The 19615-nt window shown below is 38.3% G+C and overlaps 3 protein-coding genes across 4 annotated transcripts in view; 1 reads left to right on the plus strand and 2 right to left on the minus strand.

The window, feature by feature from the left end:
- Positions 1–17417, minus strand: part of LOC125874324 (vesicle-associated membrane protein 721-like) — a 122165-nt gene extending 104748 nt beyond the window's left edge. The window contains exon 1 of the mRNA XM_049555195.1: positions 17408–17417. The gene's annotated coding sequence lies outside the window, so the exon portion shown is untranslated. The remainder of the gene's footprint in view (positions 1–17407) is intronic.
- Positions 1–19615, plus strand: part of LOC125874333 (wound-induced basic protein) — a 120347-nt gene that overhangs the window by 43916 nt on the left and 56816 nt on the right. The gene's annotated exons all lie outside the window — the stretch shown is intronic.
- On the minus strand, positions 414–17744 carry LOC125874288 (chromatin modification-related protein EAF1 B-like). 2 transcript variants are annotated; one of them, XM_049555142.1, is made up of 23 exons: positions 17385–17744; positions 15354–15509; positions 15197–15251; positions 15015–15112; positions 13506–14937; positions 13279–13398; positions 12936–13091; positions 11958–12149; positions 11675–11755; positions 9648–9705; positions 9031–9536; positions 8871–8924; positions 7941–7998; positions 7656–7852; positions 7451–7504; positions 7270–7350; positions 6969–7106; positions 6768–6884; positions 4388–4491; positions 4059–4280; positions 3613–3967; positions 962–2611; positions 414–760 (listed from the first exon to the last, which is right to left on the minus strand). In XM_049555142.1, the coding sequence occupies exons 2-22, from the start codon at positions 15494–15496 to the stop codon at positions 1040–1042; spliced, it is 5793 nt and encodes a 1930-aa protein (XP_049411099.1). In that variant the 5' UTR covers positions 15497–15509; positions 17385–17744; the 3' UTR covers positions 414–760; positions 962–1039. The 2 variants fall into 2 exon arrangements, with proteins under 2 accessions (XP_049411099.1, XP_049411098.1); XM_049555141.1 differs by having other exon boundaries at positions 15354–15552.

Raw genomic sequence — 19615 nt, forward strand, 5'->3', positions numbered from 1 at the left:
TATTACAAGATTTAGGATCATGAAAAATACAAGTGATCTTAAAGGACATCTACTTTATTGGCCATGATATTAATTGTTTGAACTTTAAAGGTCTCAGATTTACTATTAGCAGGAATGACATTTTTTTGGCTCTGACTCTGTCGTACTTGAGTCGCAACAAGCGATTCCAAGTAGACCATCTTCGTAACAATTAAAAAGACATCTCAAAATAGACCAAGATCCAATTTCAAGTACTTTTGAGTGTATTCTTCCAAAGGAGCTGTATGTATGCGTGATCAGATCTCATTTCAAGATTTTCATAACGCCAATTAAGAACAATTTACAAGAATTGCACAAGCTTGAGAGAAAGGAGGGCAGTCATGAATGATGACTGTATTGACAAATATTGAGTATACACATGCCTCTAATATTTACAAGACTTTCCACAGCCTTTGGCCATAAAAATGACAACTACCCCATTGAATATAAAAAAAAGGGCTATAATACATGGGATGACTACGGGGACAAAATCAAATAGGCCCTCCCTTAGTGAGCAGGTGAAAAGGGGGTTTAAGAAAAATGAGAGGTAATTGAAGGGGGTTAAGAGAAGAGAGAGACCTTGTACACCTACCTCTACATCTGTTCCTACCTTACTGAGGCTCTAGGGCAACAAATACTATACAAAACACAAAATTTGAGCTGATCATCCTCATACGCTCCCAAAATCTTGAAGCTCACCTTCTCATCCCAATGTGATTCCCTCAGGTACAACGAGCTTTGTCTGAAAAACAAAATGAGCAAGTATCAACTTATGCCAATATTATGACATGCTGAAAATATAACTAATCAAGAGCCTAAATTATCTCAACCAAGAATATTAAATCAAAATCTTGTAGAAGTATGTCACTAATTTAAACTTGTCTTACTGGGATCTAATAGCAGGTGTATTATAGCAGTTGACGTTAATTTTATTTCTTTTTACCTGTACGCTGTTGTTTCAAAGGCATGCTGAAGGAATGACAAGCTGCGAAGGAGTAACCCTTGATGCTTTGTGTGTACCTCAATCCAGTCTAGATTCACTGGGTCTAGCTAACAAACCTCTATTCCCTGCTTGCAGAACCTGAGCCTGATCTGGATGTTGCAACAGTGGCCGCTGCTGTTGTTGCTGGTGTGACTGGGGCTGGGTCACTAGCGAGGGAGGATGCAACTCCGAAGACTTTTGCTTCCATTGAACACTAGCATCACGCCCAATAGGAGACAACTTACCAGAAGATTGCATTTGGCTTACTCCTTGGTTGACTTCTGGCCCTGTCTCGCTGGCAGCAGAATTTATTGGTGGGATTCCAATTGAATCTAATGACGGAACTGCAACCTTCATTTGAGTAGCACCAGCGGCAGATACCTCTGTGGCATTAGTTAAATTGTTGGAGCCCTGCAGAGATGTGTTACCTATCTGTGAAGTGTTGCAAATATTGCGCTGTTCACTTTGAGGTTCACCAGCTTGCAACTTGTTTGGCAGTTCAGAATTCAGTGAACGTTTCCGTTGCAGAACCCCTTGAAGAGCTGCTTGACTTTGAGGAGTCAACTTTGGCCGCAATTGCACCTGTTGCTGTGGATGCATCAACATTCGGTGGTTGGAAGAACCTACAACTGAGGTTGGAACAGATTGATGGGGCAAATTAGGACCCAATACACTCGATGAGGCAAGACCTTGATTGGTACTGTCAGAATTAGGGGGTATTTGCTGCTTTTTGGATAGTGGCACTTGGCCAGAATTTATCTTAGAGTGGGGATGCTGCGGCTGACTCACCTTTTGCTTTACAGGCTGGGCCAGGATTCCTTGACCTTGCAACAACTGTGTGGCTTGCTCACCTTTCTCTGCAGATTGATTCACTTGATCTGTAGGAAGGCCTTCCGATATAGAGGGATCAATCTGCATGTTCTGTTGTATCATCGATTTCCCTCTCCCCACGCCCTTCAAAATTTTAGCTTGTTTTTGAGATTCTGACGGTTGGCGCGGTGGAGGATGGAGTCTGCTAGCATTTTGAAGATGCTGCTGCCCTATCTGATGTGGCCTTGGCTTGCTCATTTGAGTAATTAAACTACTACCCCCAGTTTGTGCACTTCGGCCAAGCCCATGGGCCGGAAATGGATGTTTCAGTTGATGCTGTGGCATTGGAGACATTGAGGAAGGGGATGTCAAAGGAGAAAGTGACACTGGTGGAGAAGAAGTCTGTGAAGTGATCTGAGGACTATTCTGCAATGAGGATGGTATAGGAAGATGGGGCTGCGTATGTGAGAGTTGTTGATGTTGCTGTTGTAAAAGCCGCTGCTGCAGGTGCCTCTCTCTAGCTAAACGAATCGCATAAGCTTGATGCTGTGGGCTGGTGGCATGACTGGCCCCTTGAAGATGAGGATGCCGAGGGCTATGCACAAGAGGCTGCTGTGAAGATAAAAGATGTGGTTGCTGATGATGAAGTGGGTGTGAAGAAACAGGTGAGGAGGCAGTCTGGTTAGGGAAAGAGGAACTTGACCCACCAAAAGGAGGGACGCCTTGGCTGCTTCCTTGAGAGACCTTTATCTGAAGCTCAGGAAGAATCATTTGCTTCTGAGCTTCCTGATTCGGTGAGGGCTGCAAGAGCAGGATACATATACTGTCATTGAACTCAAAATACTGAGGAGGTGAGAGTTGAAGTATACAAGCAAGGAATGCATCACACTGCAGTTCCGAAAGTCAGATATATGAACTACACCATAAAAAGAGCCAAAATGCAGAAAATTCATGTAAGCAACAATATGAAAATCATAGAAGAGCAAAGTACGTCAGTGGACACTAAAACTACAAGTCTTCAGTATATAAAGGTGGATCTGCTCCCCAATGAATGTCATGAAATCTTAAATTCTCAATGAAAATCATCCAAAGCCGACTGTTTTCACCTTCTCCATACACTGATGTGGCAACAGTTGTGTTTTTTAACGCACAGCCTACCCCTCCTTTGTTCTTCCCAAGGATACCCCCAAGAAGAACACTTTTTTGATGGGCATTAGTTTGTCATTAGTAAATGAACCTGATCAACAACCAATTCATATTGGAAGACATTCTTTTCACATTGAAATGTTCAGGCTGGTCTGGTTGAACTTCTTAGATTCACATGAGATGCAATTGACCCAGCTATCCTGATTCAAGAGTGCATTGACCAGCTGAAACCATGAGTCACATGGAACACTGGTATACTTGCTAGTTAAATAAGCAGCTCAAAGAGCGCACTGAATGCACAGAAGTATTGCCTTTTAAATTATACAAAACATCTACCAGCGTAACAAATCCTGTCAAAGAAACTCATTTCAGAACTTATTCAGGGAGATGCCTAAAGACAGGGTTCACTTGTTAAGAAAGTAAAGTGAAACTAAACGTTAGCTAGTGAAATTTCTTGCAGAAAGGAGACCGTGTCTTCACCTACCATTTCATGATGAAGTTTTACAAGCTCGAAGTTGTCATATATGAATGAGTTAATAACTGCACTAACTAGAAGCAGAAAAATAAAAACCACTATTGTTTACTAATGGCCCAACAACACAGATGTTAACCACAAGAAAAGAGCAATTTGTATCCAGAAGACAGAAGTAACTTACCCGTATCATGTGCAAAACATCACGAGGTCTCGACATTGAATTCCCCTGATTTGAGTTCACTCCAGATTGCATATTTACAGTGCTTGGCATTGTTGTCGTACCAGAAGAAAGCATAGATGATGATGCTATTCCCTGAAACCCAGGCCTTGCCATTGCCATACCTCTATTAAGCCCAGACAATGCTCCCATGCTGTTGCCACTGGGATGTGTACGAGCACCACCACTGTCACTGGCTGCAAGGGATCCAGGAGAAGATTTATTGGACTGCATATTTCCACTTGATAACATTTGATTATATTGCTGGGATCTCTGCTGCTCATCAACTGGAAAAGATACAGCTCTCGGAACAGCATATCTACCACCCCGGAAGTATGATTACCCATATCAGCACTTGATGAGGAAATCCCAGGAGCCATTACATAGTTTTAAGCTTAAGCATTCATTACCTGACAGATGCATTTAGTGGACTTGTTGATGAAGGAAAAGTGCTTCCGAGAATCATATTGGTGGATGCTTGCACTCCAGAATTTGCACCAGATGCAGGAAGCACTGATCCTCCACCCTGACTAGAGATAGATAATCCACCTGAGTATGAACCTTCGAATCCAGCAGGAAGAAAGTCTGGACTAGATGGAGCCCGTGGAGGTTCCTCGCACAGATCCAGAGGCCTTCAGTGGACCAGAAGGAAGACAAAACATAAAGAGTTAAAATCAAAGCTACGGCTAGGCCTATTGGGAAAAGGTCAACCTCAGACATGTACTCGAGATAAACTTACGTAAGAAAAGATCCTCCATTCAGATTACTCGGACAAAGTTGGGAAAGCGCATGCATATGAGAATCGTGTGGTTGCTGAATTTGTTTTAGATCATAGTTTTCAACCTACATCAAACATTATAGCCACTTGAAACACAAGTATATAAAGCAAACATAAAGAGAACAAGAGGTTTACTGATCGTCCATACACTAAAGATATTTGAAAAAAATGAATCCAGCATTCTATTCTCCTCAAATGGTAAATATTTACCTTGTGTAACTATACCCAATTCCCCAGAACAAAACAGGATAAGTGAAACTGGTAGAGAATAATCCACAATCATAATTCTCAAAAAAAAAAATCCACAATCATAATATGTCGATTTCTTCGCAACAATTTTGATATTTTCTTAATAAGTTTGAAAACTAAACATGACATATCTACCAAGGTTCGAAACCCAGCGAAGCGACACTAGTGGAAGTCTTCCCATCTACTTAAGCCTCAGCACACACACTTAGCCCGTGCCTATGCATGTGAGTAGTAGCAAGTAGCTGATGGGTACACAGTTACACACAAATTGGCTCAGACACCATCATTATTGGAAAAATTCACGTCTTTGTCAGAATGTAAAATTTTCCAGCACTTGACAGATTGATTAACCAAAACCACAGCAGCCCAGGGGTACAAACAAAGGGAAGAAAAAATAGATATTTCACATTTCTAAAAACTTAGGTCTGTGTATCCATTCCACGTGATGAGGCAGAATTACTCATCTCTTAAACCTGATCAGGTAAAATGTTTAATCAATTGAAGTGACTCTGCACTATGATTACTATTACCAAATGATTTAATCCACTGACTCACTCAGTATGTATATCAACAGTTCTTTAAGGTTCAAAATAAACTTAGGCAGTCATACCAAATAATATATGAAGAGCAGACAAAGTGATTGATATCTGTTTTCTGCTTCAGTTTTCTTTTTAATTCAAATATTCAGTTGCCAAAACAAATGTTTCTGTTTGATTCGGATCAGATAGTTCTTTGGGTGAGCAACCAAACCCGAAAAATCCAACATTCAACTCAACAACTTATAAACATATATCCAATCCAGATGAGGAGTAACCTCTACAGCAAAGTGAGACTACACACGCACTGATCCGTAGACAAATATCATGATGATTAGATAACTATAGAAGTTTCTCCAATTATGATTTATTTTAAGTATAGCCATATCTGGACTATTTTGTAGGATAGATTTCACTTGGACATAAAGATGACCAAATCAGTTTAAGACATTTTGTATGTAAAGTGATTTCCTTTACGCACTTCTATACAAAATGTCAAACTGGAAAGCATCACATCATGACTTAATTTCAATCATCGTAGTCAAAGGTTTTAAAAACCCGTGACAGCATCTAGAATAACAGTATGGGAAGTAACTGTTCGGACAACTTTCTGAGAGTCTTTTAGAAGAAATGTTGAGACAAATAAATGTCCAAAAATAGCTGTAGTTTATTTTCTGAAGATTTGGAAGTACTTTATGAGTAGAAGAAGAATTCTTCTTTAGGGAAAATCCGCAAAAATAACTTCTTCGATTTCAAAAAACTATTTGCAAAAGAGTTCTTACAAAAACTGAAACAAACTCGTTTCCGGAGAACCTGCTTGAAAGATTTTTTTTATATTTTTTTTTTTTAAAAGGAACTCTACAGACAAGGGCCACCTTTGACTCCAGAGTTTGTAATTAAAAGTTCTAAAACTTGTGACACATCTAGATTATTCTTATTTTGTGAATATGCTAAGGTTCCAAAGATATTTGGTGCTTCTTTTTCTGTAGCACAACAACAATTCATCGAAGTCTGCACCCAAGGCAGGAGTTTACATGCTATATGAAAGACACCATGCCTTCTTCATAATTGATGAACAGACTTTTAGTAAAACAATTGAAAGCGTATAAAATAACAAGTTTTCAAGGATAAATATCCCAAGTACCTTCAGAATGGATACACAATGATAGGTCAATTTGCATGTTATGAATCTTAGGTCACTTCGCATGTTATAAAATCCTATGCAAGTTCTCAAGACCAAAGTCAATTGTGCTAACACCTCATTTTTTTTAGTTTCCAAAAGAGATTAAACAATTCAACCTTCATAACAAAAATAAAACTAGGAGCTCAACTAACTAGACTTCTGAAAGGACAGCAGATCATATTGTACATTTTGGACATTAAAGGACCAAGACTATGGCAGAGAATTGACTAAAATATAACATATCACCTTTTGTAACCCTATGATGCCGAGCAATGGTTGCTAAAAAAGCGAAACTGGCAGACTAGGAGTGTTAATATACCCAACACGACCAAGCAAGAAAAAATTTATGCATAAATGTTAGTGAAGAGCATACCTGAGTCTTCCGTAATAGATATTTTTTTCCAATCAAGATGATCTTCTCAAAATGAGATTTGAGTGTGTCCTCTTCCATTGGTCCCTGCAATCGCTGAAACAGCTGTCTGGCACTTCCCTGCAGATGTTGATTAAATTATACTGATTTACGTGATAAAAAACTTGAGCTCAAAGAAACAATGGAAGCTAACGAAAGTTGAACCTTCGGAATGCCTGGTAATGTTGAAGGATATGGTTGAGAAGATCCTGAATCTTCAGCACTATCAGCACCATCACCAGTAGTTCTGTCCATAAGTACTTTATGGCGTTCCTTGCATTCATTCGGCTTGCGATATATACACTGCATGTATTGAACATGAATGGTTAAAAGCAGTCAAAAGGGTAATAAAAAGCTACTATAAAAAGAAAGATTAACACAATACAGAGCATTAAACTGGGATAAAAGCAAATTTTGTGAGAGGTCTAGCTAAAAGATGGAATGGAAACGCATAACTACCCCTCACCTTGAATTGCAAGGTACTGTTGATGGCATCGCTTACAAGCTCCCAGTTTGGACCCATGTCATGCACGAGGACCACAAGTGCCTAATTTGAAGTCAATTTCATTTAAACGCATGCTAGCCAAAAGAACTATGGTGGAGAAGATGCAAAAGAAGGTCCATATTGTATGGCATAAGAAACCAACCTGTTCCTCAAATAGTGACCATGGACTTCCTGAACCTGCCTGTCCAGCAGTCATCTGTATGAGATTATAGAAGATAAAATTTTGTTTTTTAGATACGATAAAATTCATTTTTTTTTATAAGCTAAAACATCAAACTAGCATTCATTCAAACAAAAAGGCGAAGTAAACAAAGGAAAGAGATTCTAGCTGAGATAAATTTAAGTACCTTCAAAGTTTTGGCTTTCCTATTCCTGTCCCTTCCACTAAGCATCCTCATGAGTTTATTTGGGTTGGACATGTTACTCATCTGGGAAGCAACTGGAGATGGAATAGATCCACCAATAGGGGCATTATTCTCAAAAGAATTTTCAAACGATTGCCTCAGCATCTTTGGCTTCTTTGCGATATGTTGACCAAATAAACCTTCAAAAAAAAAAGGCATCCCTTAATATGACAAGAAACACACTCCATCTCGAGCTCTAAAGCCAATGCAAGTTAGAATAAGCTATACCGCTGCTACCGTTTGATTCAAGTTGATGGCTCTCGAATCTCTTTCTGGAATGATCCTTCTGAAACCAAACAATTCATGATGAATTCAACAAGTAAAACATTAAAAGCTATACCTGTGTGGATCCTTTTAAAATGCATTATTTTTGGAGGATTCGATATGGGTGTGGAAGCATGGCAGCATTTATGGAGGATCCAAAGAACATGGATTGAATGTTATTTCAAATACATATAGACCATCAAGTAAATACACTAAAACGGAATCTGGTTAACTTATGAATAACTTCTGATCAATATGAATGACTAGAAATCATATGGTATGGCCCTCCAACAAGGATTCCATGGTAAAAGAGAGAATAAAACCAATATTCAGAGATATCAATACAACTGGTGTATAAAATATATGTTCCCCAGCCATTTGCAAAGGCCTACGGCTAACCTTGCTTTGTCTGGAGAATCCAGGTATGATTATGCAAGACAATAGCTCATTCTAACTCCTTAAGATAAATGTAAAAAAAAAAAAACTAATCAGGAAAAGATAAAATGTGGCACGAATGTCATTAAACTACAATGATCCTCCCCAAACCCTAAAAGAGGAATACAAAGACGCATAGTGATACATCAATACCACGACAGATTAGGGGAAAAAAGGTAGTTAGTTCAAAGTTGCGCAGAAACTTAGGAAAAAGAGAACAAGATTGAAAAAGTGATGACAAAAAGGTTGAGCAATAATTTACAATATTAACAGAAAAAAACTGCAGAAAGGAAGAACAGGATTGGAGCACTATGTCAAAAGAAAAAGACTCAATTACAATCTTATTTTTAGACTGCTATTGGTAGATTATTTCCTAATGGAAGTCTGACTAGCAAATTTAATATCATCACATTTCCGCACATTACTGAGCCACAATGTGGAAAAGGGAAAGAAAATCACCTGGTTGATTTGATAATTTGAGTCAACCTGCCATCGCTGCCCATATGAAGAACCCTGCACCAAAGAGAATGCAAAGAAGACCTCAGTCTTAGAAAGGTGCAGATTGCTAAAATTCAAATTCCTTAATTTATCTTCAGAGACATAGCAACATGTCAAGTACCAGAAGCTTTGCTTTTTTCTTCTTTTTAGGTTTTGATACTTCAGCAGAGTCAAATAGTAGGTGTTTTTCATAGTCACCCACGGATTCAACTTCCAAGCTGTTCATATGTGATCCACCTTGCAATGTACTCTGATCATCCTGAAATGAACCAGTATCACCACTTGAAGCATCTGTTTTGATTGCCAACTGAACACATCCAGCTGTTGTTGCACCGAAGGGACTAACGACTCTCTGCCTAGAAGCAGTACGCACACGCTTGGTTGGAATAGACACATTAAGAGTGCTAGCTGGCCGTTTCCCCAGCAGAACAGATTGATGACTGCCAACTCTATTTTCCATGCACTGTGTAAATTGTATACCAGCACCAACGTCATATGGTCTGCCACTGTAACCCTTCAGGAGGATCTTCCGTGTCTTCTGGGGAAATCTTGACGATTTGTTACCTTCTAAGGCAACTGAACGATCATATGCACTTGTTTCTCCTTCATCCACTTCATATGCACAATCTTAAGATCCAAAGTATGCATACACAAACAGATTGGTCAAGAGATGCGATCAACTAGAACAAGCAGGAGACAACCACCAAAAATACAAAAACTAAAAATAAAGAAAGGCACCTGTAACTGCATCACATGCAGAGGTCTCCACCTCCTCTTGCATACCATTACCTGTCTTCTGGAATTTCAAAGAATACACCAGCATCAACAAGTGTGATAAAACATATAAGCATACAGCTACAGCAAGCATAATCCTTTGAAGGGTACAAGATTGGATCGTAAACACCACCATAACAAGATAAAAACATAAAAGCATAAAGCTAAAGCTAGCATATCCTTTCAATTTTATCTCTTAACAGTTTACAGTTGCTGGAATGGTGATGCTTGTATTGATGAGTATTCACGCTAACTCATTCATTAAGATGTTGCAACCCCAGAGTAGCAGTCTCAAAAACAGATATTACAACCAGAATAACAAACGCACGTTCAATGCATGCAGTGGACAAAGCTTACCAAGTTTGGGCCTTGAGAACTAATCACATATTGCCAATGTCCAAGAAGTACATGCAAAATTAAATGTCTAAGATGCTGAAGCTTTTGCAATTCATCAGAAAGTCAACTGGAAGAAAGAAAGGCAGCCACAAACTACCTTTCTCACAATTGATAGCCTAAGTGCAGAAAAACCAACCATCAAAGCTGGCTGGATTAAGGTGATCTTATCTTTTTTTGTTTTCCCTTTGATAGTCCTGACCTTTTTTGTTTTTTGATCAGGTAAACAGTTATATTAATCAAAAGGCCAAAAGCGGCCGTATACAAGAAGTATACCAAAAAGTAAACGTCATACAAAATGATATGGTTCTCTACAAAGGACACTCAATCTTCTATACATCCCGGAACTACATGGGTGCACCAAAAATAAATGAGGAATCAGAGGCTACTCCTCAACTGCCCAAAACTCATTTCTACCCCTTTGAAAGCCCTCCTATTTCTCTCTCTCCAGATGATCCATATCAATGCCAAAGGGACACATGTCCTTCCAGCTATCCAATAAAACAACAGGTCCTTCACAAATCTAGGCATCACCTGAAAAATACCAAACCAGCTAAATATATCCCACCACAATCTTAAGGCCAGGCTGCAATGTAGTAAAATATGATCTACATCCTCACCCACCACATTGCATACGTAACACCAACTGATGCGCACAACCTTTCTTTTCTTAAGGTATTCGGTCGTCAAGATTAACCCTCTAGCAGCTCACCATATAAAAAAAATCAGGTAGATTCCTTAAGAACTATCAAAAGGATTTAAACCAAGATCTTGACCACAAACCTAAAAGACAATAAAAGTAAACAAGGAGTATTTTTTTTTTATTTGCTACAAGGCAAACAGGAATAGTTATTTTCTTGAAACATACCACCAGAGCAAGAGATCGCATCTCCTCCTGTTGATGCTATTAGCCTATTACCAGTACAAGGTACTTCACAATGCATATTTTTCACACACCGTGGTGTGGTGTAATGCCGACACTAAATTATCAAAAAGTAACTTTATCCAAAGCTATTATATTAACTTCCTTCAAATGAGAAGTATACACAGTAAATGCAAGACCACAAAACGAGCCAACTCAAGAATACAGATCTAAATTGGGTTCCCTTACTCCAAAGACCGATTTTTCCCCAATACATAAACTATCTTATTCAGCAAACCTCATTTCATTAGTCAACCGTTCATTTTAAGAAGTGTGGCACATCAAAAGATCAAAGAAAGCAAGTATATTACATTTCCCCCCTCTGTCCCCCTCTGTCCACTCATTACTTTAGGTATGGGCATATAGAAAAACTCGTCCTTAATGATGGTTATCAAACAACACTAAAAATGGAGGATGACTCCATCCAATACCAATTATGGCCAACTAGAGTACCCAAGCGATGTTCTTACAACAAAAATGTGTATGAGTTCAGCTGATTTCCCTTCCTGAAAATGCCTTTGGATAAAATAAAGTTGGATAACTGATGTGATACGCTCATACATATATATACACAAAGGTTAACCCACTGTTATGGTTGGAAAGCATAAGTTGCTAGTCAACTACTCAGAAGATGTAAAGGTATAGCTGGCAAAATTATTATGGTCTATATGCTTGCCTCACAAAGTTGAACATGAGATTCGATAGATTTTCTGTAAGCATCCACTGCTCCAAGCAGAACAGGATAGAAGAGGTTCTCCTGCATGAAAGATTGTGAAGATCAATTAGAAGGATAAGCTAATAAAACAAAGAGCGATAAGTACAAACCCAAGAAGGACTGGATTGAAGCCTCAGAAAAATGTTCAAAATATTTTCATGTCACGCAAAACAAGAGTTAAAGAGATAAGTAGAGCACAATAAGAGAGGGCAGATTCAAGATTAACATGTAAACACGTTCAAACCTCTGTCAAATGGTCCTCCAGAGATGTGTCCATATTTCCCCAGTCACATATCCTGTCTGGAGTCAATGGAGCCTCAGCTTGATTTTTTGGAACATCTGAGTCATTGTACTTCAGAAATCTTATGGCATATTCCCTAATGGCATTAGTGTAATCCTTTATAGGTTTTGCAAGCTCCATTTTTTGGCTTTTTACCTGCCACAAAATATGAAATCAGCATAACAATGACCAAATGTATCCCCCTTCCATCTCTTCAACTGGAAAAACAAAACACAAAGGAACTTCTAGAAGTTCAACATTCACTCTAATTTTGGTTTAGACAAGATGAAAAACTAAGAGTGTAGATGATCAAACCAAAAGCCTATCCCAACTAATATAAATTTCATTGGTCCTTAAATCAGAGTATATCTTCTCCTCTAGCCAAACAATTTTTAATATACAAACCCAAATTTAGTTCTGCCAATTAAAATGAAGGAACTTTATGTAAGATTTACATGGTAAGTAAATCAAAAAGTTTTGTACCCTTGGTCAAATCCTACATAATAGCATACTGAAACCAGATCTCAGCATTTAAAAAGGCAAGGAAACACTCCTGTGGATCCTATCATCACACTTTCTATTTTATGGGTGTACATGAAAAGCATACATAATTGGGCATGAAGAGATTCCCCTATAGAATGTAACCTAAATCTGCTAAAGCAACAACAACATACCCAGTGTATCCCACAAGTGAGGTTTAGGGAGGGTAGAGTGTACGACCTCACCCCTACCTTGGAAGGCAGAGAAGTTGTTTCTGATAAACCCTCGGCTCAAGGAAAAAAGAGCCGAGGATTGGCCTAACAGACATAAGCAACTAACCACGAGATAACAAAGACCAGACATATGTTTTCCCCTCCATAGTTAACGATCTTCCTTAGAAACACAGATACTGGTGGAAAGAAAACAGAATAAATTAGGATTTTGTAGAATTACTCTGTATACCTTAACAGAATGCCAGAAATCCATGACAGATTTGGCCACGTTGTGAGCTACCCTTTTTTGCTCCCAACTACGATTTCGTTCTTGGAATCTCAACCGTGAATTAAAAGCAACTTGGTGGCATATTTGACCTGCAGCAGTAATCTTCCAGAGACGTTCCTACAGGAAAAGATATTCTAAATCAGTTAAGTGCTAAATCTAGAAAGACATATTGAAAATACTATTTCGGAATCAAAAGAAACTAAATCATGTTTCAATGATTCAAGACTGTGCGTTTAGATAGATAGCGAGAAAAGCAGAAAGGGAAAAAGAGACATTAAAAGGCAAATATCTACTAAGCTCACACCTGAGCAAAATCATTTGCCAGCCAAACCATTTCTTCAAGTACATAATACCACTGGGATTTTCGACCATTTTCCAGCGGACAGGTTACAGCAGACAGTTCTGCAATCCTTTTACGCTTCGCCTGTTTGTTACATTACATTAGATCTACAAGGTCAAATAACAAAGCCATAGCAACATTTATGTAAGCTAAATGTGGATGTGAATTATTTCGAAGGCCAAAAGAACAACCTCTATAATCTGTGCCTCTTTCAAGATTGAGTCTTCATCACCCTGGATCCTAGGTGTTTGTCCCTCAGGAGCCAGGTTTGAAACTCTAGTCTGCGATACACACTCAGAGTGCTCTGGTATACAGGTATCAATCATACCCTGAATTCCAACATTGCAAACATCTTGGGGGTTGGGATCTTCACTTTTAAGCACAAAACATTTTCTTGTGATTTCTAATTCAGATGGGCCTACTTCTTCCATTCTTTCCGTGATAAGTTTATCTTTTATCTCACTTTGCAAATTAGATACAGTACTAACAAGTTGTTTTGGTGACTTGGCCACACAACCATTACTTTGGTGATTCCCGTGACCAGAATTAGGATTTTCATTGTTCAAATCACTATTCATGTCAACTTCAATCTCGTTCTTTACTTTAACATCACTTCCAATAACTGCCATCCCATCTGGCACTACCAGTTGTCCGTTTAAGTTACCGTTGGAATCCAAAATATTCAGGTTGGTACACATTTCACTATCATTATGCCCATCTAAACTTAGACTAGTCTGGGTGCAAGAAGACTCTGAATCTAAACCCTTTGCGCCCAAGGCCGCACCACTACTTTCAGCTTCATTTGCGAAGCTTTTCTTATAGCCTTTTCGACTACCGAACCCATTCATTAGGCTGGAACTATTTTCAACTTCTCTTTCAGTGGTATCTGGCTGACAATCAAGACCAGCAGAACCTACCCTTTCCTTTACCTTTGGCACTTGAGGCTTTTCAGGAGCTTGCTGAATAGACATTTTCTGGACACAAGTGAGTGATTTCTGATTATGTTGGTTATCGAGCAAACCTCTAGAAGCACTAGCATCAGGAACAGTGTCCAGCATATCATCTTTCTTAAAGTCAGTAGTTGACTCTGCAGCTTTAACACCATCTACTTCTAAGTCCAGCTGATTATCAGATGGCATATTCTTGAGAGCCATACCACCATTTGGACTAAGAGTCTGTGCAATGTTCAAGGAAGAGTTCTGACCCTTATCTAAATCAGAAATAAGTCCTTTCACATCTTTGGGAAAATGTTGTGAAGGCAAAGATGTGTCATGACCACCACGAGCTATATCAGATGAACTTGATCTAGCACTGTCACGATTTGGTCGCGGCCTGTATCTTCGCTTGTATGCTTTTTTAGGGATGCCAAAAGCAGTAGACTTACCTAATTCTTTTGCATTTTGACTTTCCTCAAACTTAGAGGACTGCCCTGATGGAGTAACATTGCTCCTACTGGGATGTCTATGGCCCCTATCACTACCAACAAACTTGTTTTCCCCATCAAACAGCATGAGATTGTCAGCACTGTTGGGTTCACAAAGTTGAGGAGCCGCAGGTCGACCACTACTTTCAACTGAGTCTCCACGAGCTGAAGTGGTAACTGCAAAACTACCTTTTATTTCACTGCAATGCAAAAATAATAATAAGACAACTGTAACAAACACAGATAAGAAAAAGTAACACAACACCTGAGAGATTACCTGGTCACAAACTGATCTGGATGTTTATCTGTCAGTGAGGTGGACTGAACACTAAATGAAGCAGCATCCACAATTTTGAAATTCAGGGGATCGCCACCCTGCAATTTGAAGTATCAAATCATGTCAAAGGCACAAGTAAAGAATATCCAAACATCTAACAAGAATTAAACTGCCTTTCATACTTCCTCTAGAAATTCTAACTGTCTTTTCGTTTCATGTTGGCCACTGCACTCCTGCCTGTTAACAAGAAGAAATCTCACCATAAGTTTAGATAGAGTACTTTTTACAATCCCAAAACTTAACCTAGCAGGTTGAAGAAGCAGAGAATGCTAGGATTACCTTAGCTCTGCTCGAACCTTCTCAATTGCAGTTGTGTGCGGAGAAGTTTTGGTACCAATACCCACTCCGCTTTCAACAAATCCTCCCATGGAATCAATCCCGGCATTGACTATAACATCAGATCCAACACTACATCCATGCATTCCCTCCTTAAAGCTTCAGGGTATTACCCTCCAATAACATAATCCTCAATCAAATACCTACAAGCAAGAAAATAGTTAAGACACCATCAACAACAACAACATACCCAGTGAAATTCTACAAAGTGGGATCTGGGGAGGGTAGAGTGTACGTAAACCTTACCACTACCTCGTGGAGGTAGAGAGGTTGTTTCCGAAAGACCGTTGGTTCAAGATATCATCCATGAAATAAAATAACACCAACGGAAACAACACTCATATCAGTGCATATGACCAAAATTGTAAGCGTTCTTTGGGTATCAAAAGGGAAAAGACTCGAATTAAAAATTGTTTACAGTTAAGAATGTGTATTAGAAAAATACATAAGCAGGGCCCAATGCATTTCCTAGGACATACAATCACAGTGCTGTTTTTTTCTTCACGTTTCACTTGATTAACTAACAAGTTTTTAAGCCAATAAGAGAAATGTTCACACTCATGAAATTAACAAACCCTTTGAATGTACCAAGAAAAGCAATAACGTCAAGACTACAGATAAATTGCCTTAATTTGTTCATAGATTTTCTATGCAATTGCTTGAACACTGGGGATCATAGAATTTACTAACTGGTCAAACAATTGCTCTAAGGTGCAGACTGGCATAAGCAATAAATCCCTATACATCATACCTAGCACATTCAGTTTTTAATCCCAAAATAAATGGAAGTGTCGGCGGAAGTGCTTATTTAAGCTAAAAAAAAGATTGTGTTCGTAAATCCACTATAGATTTGGACAGACAGTTGAATTCTTATCTTTGATCCGCATATTGTTATCATCCCAAAATACCACGTTTTCCAAGGAGGGATAAAATCTAACAAAAAGTTTCAGAAGGAATCACAATTATAGCAGATTTATGACAATATGGCATGATACTTGGTCGCCAAACACATAATAACAATATCAACTCCTATGGACTATCTACAGCTAAATATATTCTCTTTGGTGGTGTTGGGAGGGGGAAAGCAGCACATGACCACATGCAAGCAAGAGACAATATTCATGGGAAACAAATCATTGAGGTTAAAACTACACAAGGCGTAGCAGCTTATGCTGGATAACTAGACATATGGCAGGGGAAGATGAAATAACAGATCACCTAAAACTGAAGGAGAAATAAAATAAAATAAAACATAAAATAAGATCCTAAATGTGCATATTCTCTAACCGTTTTCCTTTTTACACTTTCTATAAACAAGACAAAAGAGATAGCATATGGGTGCACGTGCATTTACATAGATTTGATTGGTTATAGTTGCAGTTCATATACATAGATTTGTTAGGTTATAGTTTCAGTCCATAGATATCAGTAACCATTCATTCTACAAAACAATTATATCTCAATTTCTCAAGTGCAGCTATAGGAAAAAGCTCATTCCTGCATGATTGGACAGTAAAGCAGCAACTTTACAATCGTAACTTCTAAGACACGAGAAGGGAGCATCTTTCACGCACTAGTCGCTACTGTTCGTATCTCTCTCATTTTCTTGCAAGCACACTCATGTTGTGATCAGCAGCTTCAATATATCGGATAAAGTCCCACGAGAAAGGAAACCTCATGGAAAACAAAGCATCACTTACCAACATGCACAGCAACAATAAATTATCATATTAAATTAAGCTGTGTCTAAGAACCTGTGTATGGAAAGCACTGAACATACAAACTTCCCTAACAATTGAAGCAAAATGCACAGCCACAGATGGAAAATTCTGGAACTTTACATTTCCCAGTTAACAAACAAAAGCCCCAAAAGAAAAAACAATTTGTACCACTTGTATGAAATCTAGGGTTTGCACGAAAATGAACAGAGACAAAATTCTAGGGTTTGTAATGCTTGTTAACCAAAATCAATACCTGAATTGCAAATAGTTACACCCGAATTGCAGATGGGGCTGGCAATGGATCGCCCCAAATACTTTCTTCAATTTCTAGGGTTTTGGTTTGATGCAAGGTACCTCAATTCAAAGCGGGACACATTTGCCCTAGAAATTGAGAAGCCATGAAAGAAATTAAACTTTTCTACAAGGTCCTTATCCTCTATAAACACATGAATACATATGTGATCATTGAAAATGCTCCCTGGATCGTCTTCTCCTTCGTTTTTCTTCTTTTCTCTTCTATTCGTCCTCGCAGAGTAGTGGGCTGGGTATTCAATTTCGGGTCAATTTGGGCCCTTTTTTTTTGCCTCCCTAAATTTATATGAATTCACAAACACAATGTCCTTCTACACTAACTATTCTCTAACTCCTGTTCTTCCTTTCAAATTTTGGGTATAGCATAATATCATTTCACTTATAATATAAAATAATATATATAGATGGATGGTTTGATAAATAGTACATTTTTATTTATTATAATGCGTCGATGATCTTATCTGCATTTAACTATTTTAAATATAACGCTTCAATGGTCTTATATGTATCTGTCCTAATGGTCTTATCTGCATCTTAACTATTTAGGAAATAATGCTCCGATGGTCTTATTTGTATCTTGACTATTTAGGATATAACGCCCCGATGGTCTTATCTACGTCTTAAGTATATTATATTATATTATACATTTCGTGTAAAAATGTTTTTCAATTTCTCATTTTGATTGGCTTACATTTTATGAAAAAATGACTTTCAAATAGACTTATTTTCCCTTCGCCACCCGATTCGACACATGACCCTGACTTGGTAACCAACTGTCTGCTCCAATATGAGACTCGACTCTTGGCCCCAACTAGGGAATGATAATCTTGATCTGAGACTTGACTCTAATTTAGACCCTGACCCTCGATTCAACTTTCGATTCTAGATTTAACCCTAGACTCGAGACACAACTCTAACTCATACTTGGAACCCAACTTTTGAATCTTGATCTGGAATTTGTCTCATAACATCAACTCTGGGACCTAATACTAGAGATCTAACTCTCGACTCTAATCGAGGACCCAACTCTCAACCCCAAATCAGACTCTGAGTCAATATGGGACCTTATTTCTGACTCTAATATGAGACCCAACTCTCAACCACAATTAGAAATTCTGGACCCAACTTTCGTCTCGGGATCCAACATTCAATTCTCCTCTAGGATCCGACATCCAAATCTGATCTTGGACTCAACCTTGATCTCTATTTGAAATCTAGTTTTCAGTATTTACACCCAATCTAAGACTTGACTCTTAACTCCAATTCAAGATCCCAAATTTGACTTCCGACTTCCAACTTGCCTCGAGACCCAATCCTGACTCGGAATGGACCCAATCCTACTTGAGGTCAAGGTCGAACATTGGCTCATGATCAGGAGTCGGGAACTAGTGATATGCAAAGGTTTGATTGAAAATCAAGTTCTGATTTAATATCGGGGGTAGGATCGTGTCTCAAGTCGATGTAAGGGCCAGGTTGAGTCGGGATCATAACAGGTATTCGGGTCCATGTTAAAGGAGGGAGGGGGGGGGGGGGTCTAAGTTAAGTGTCATATTTACCTAGATTATATTTTAAAATGCTCCTAAAACGATATTTTATTCTTACTAACCAAACACCATAAAATAAGTGATTTATTTTATTCTAAAAACATTTTCCTTTCATATTAAACAATACTCGTGTGTTCTTCTATAGTAACTATTCTCCTCCTCTAAAATTTTGATGGTATAACATAACATCATTTGATTTTATAATCTTTTCGTTATTATAATATCGTATCACTTTATCCGCACCTCAACTATTAACCTCGATAGAAGTTATAATCTGCTATTGTAATATCTTCACTCGATTCATAGATCATGCCTGCTCATTTACATCATCAATATAACTATATTACCCCATAACATGTTTCTATGTTTGTGTCTAAACTCTAACTATTAAACTCTACTATTGAGTTGTAGCAGATATCCACAAGTTCAAACTAAGCCACCACTTAGCCAATCCAAATCCTTTGATCAATATATATTTGTTTCCTACAATGTGATTACCATATAAATTAACACTAAACATAGTTCTTATTTCTTCAAGTCTTTCAAATTAAGTATATTTAATAGCACATAAAAACAGGGGGAAATAGTTAAAAATTAGTCTTTAACTATGACCGAATTTGCAATAACA

Source organism: Solanum stenotomum, chromosome 8 (genome assembly GCF_019186545.1).
Source record: "Solanum stenotomum isolate F172 chromosome 8, ASM1918654v1, whole genome shotgun sequence".
In the NCBI taxonomy this organism is placed as follows: domain Eukaryota; kingdom Viridiplantae; phylum Streptophyta; class Magnoliopsida; order Solanales; family Solanaceae; genus Solanum; species Solanum stenotomum.

Excerpts from the sequence above, each read along its gene's own strand:
- LOC125874288 (XM_049555142.1), bottom strand. The coding sequence starts at position 15,496 with ATGCATGGATGTAGTGTTGGATCTGATGTTATAGTCAATGCCGGGATT. Across the intron at positions 12,150-12,935 it reads ATTTCTGGCATTCTGTTAAG|GTAAAAAGCCAAAAAATGGA; the intron begins GTATACAGAGTA and ends ATTTTGTGGCAG. Across the intron at positions 4,281-4,387 it reads AATGGAGGATCTTTTCTTAC|GCCTCTGGATCTGTGCGAGG; the intron begins GTAAGTTTATCT and ends GGTCCACTGAAG.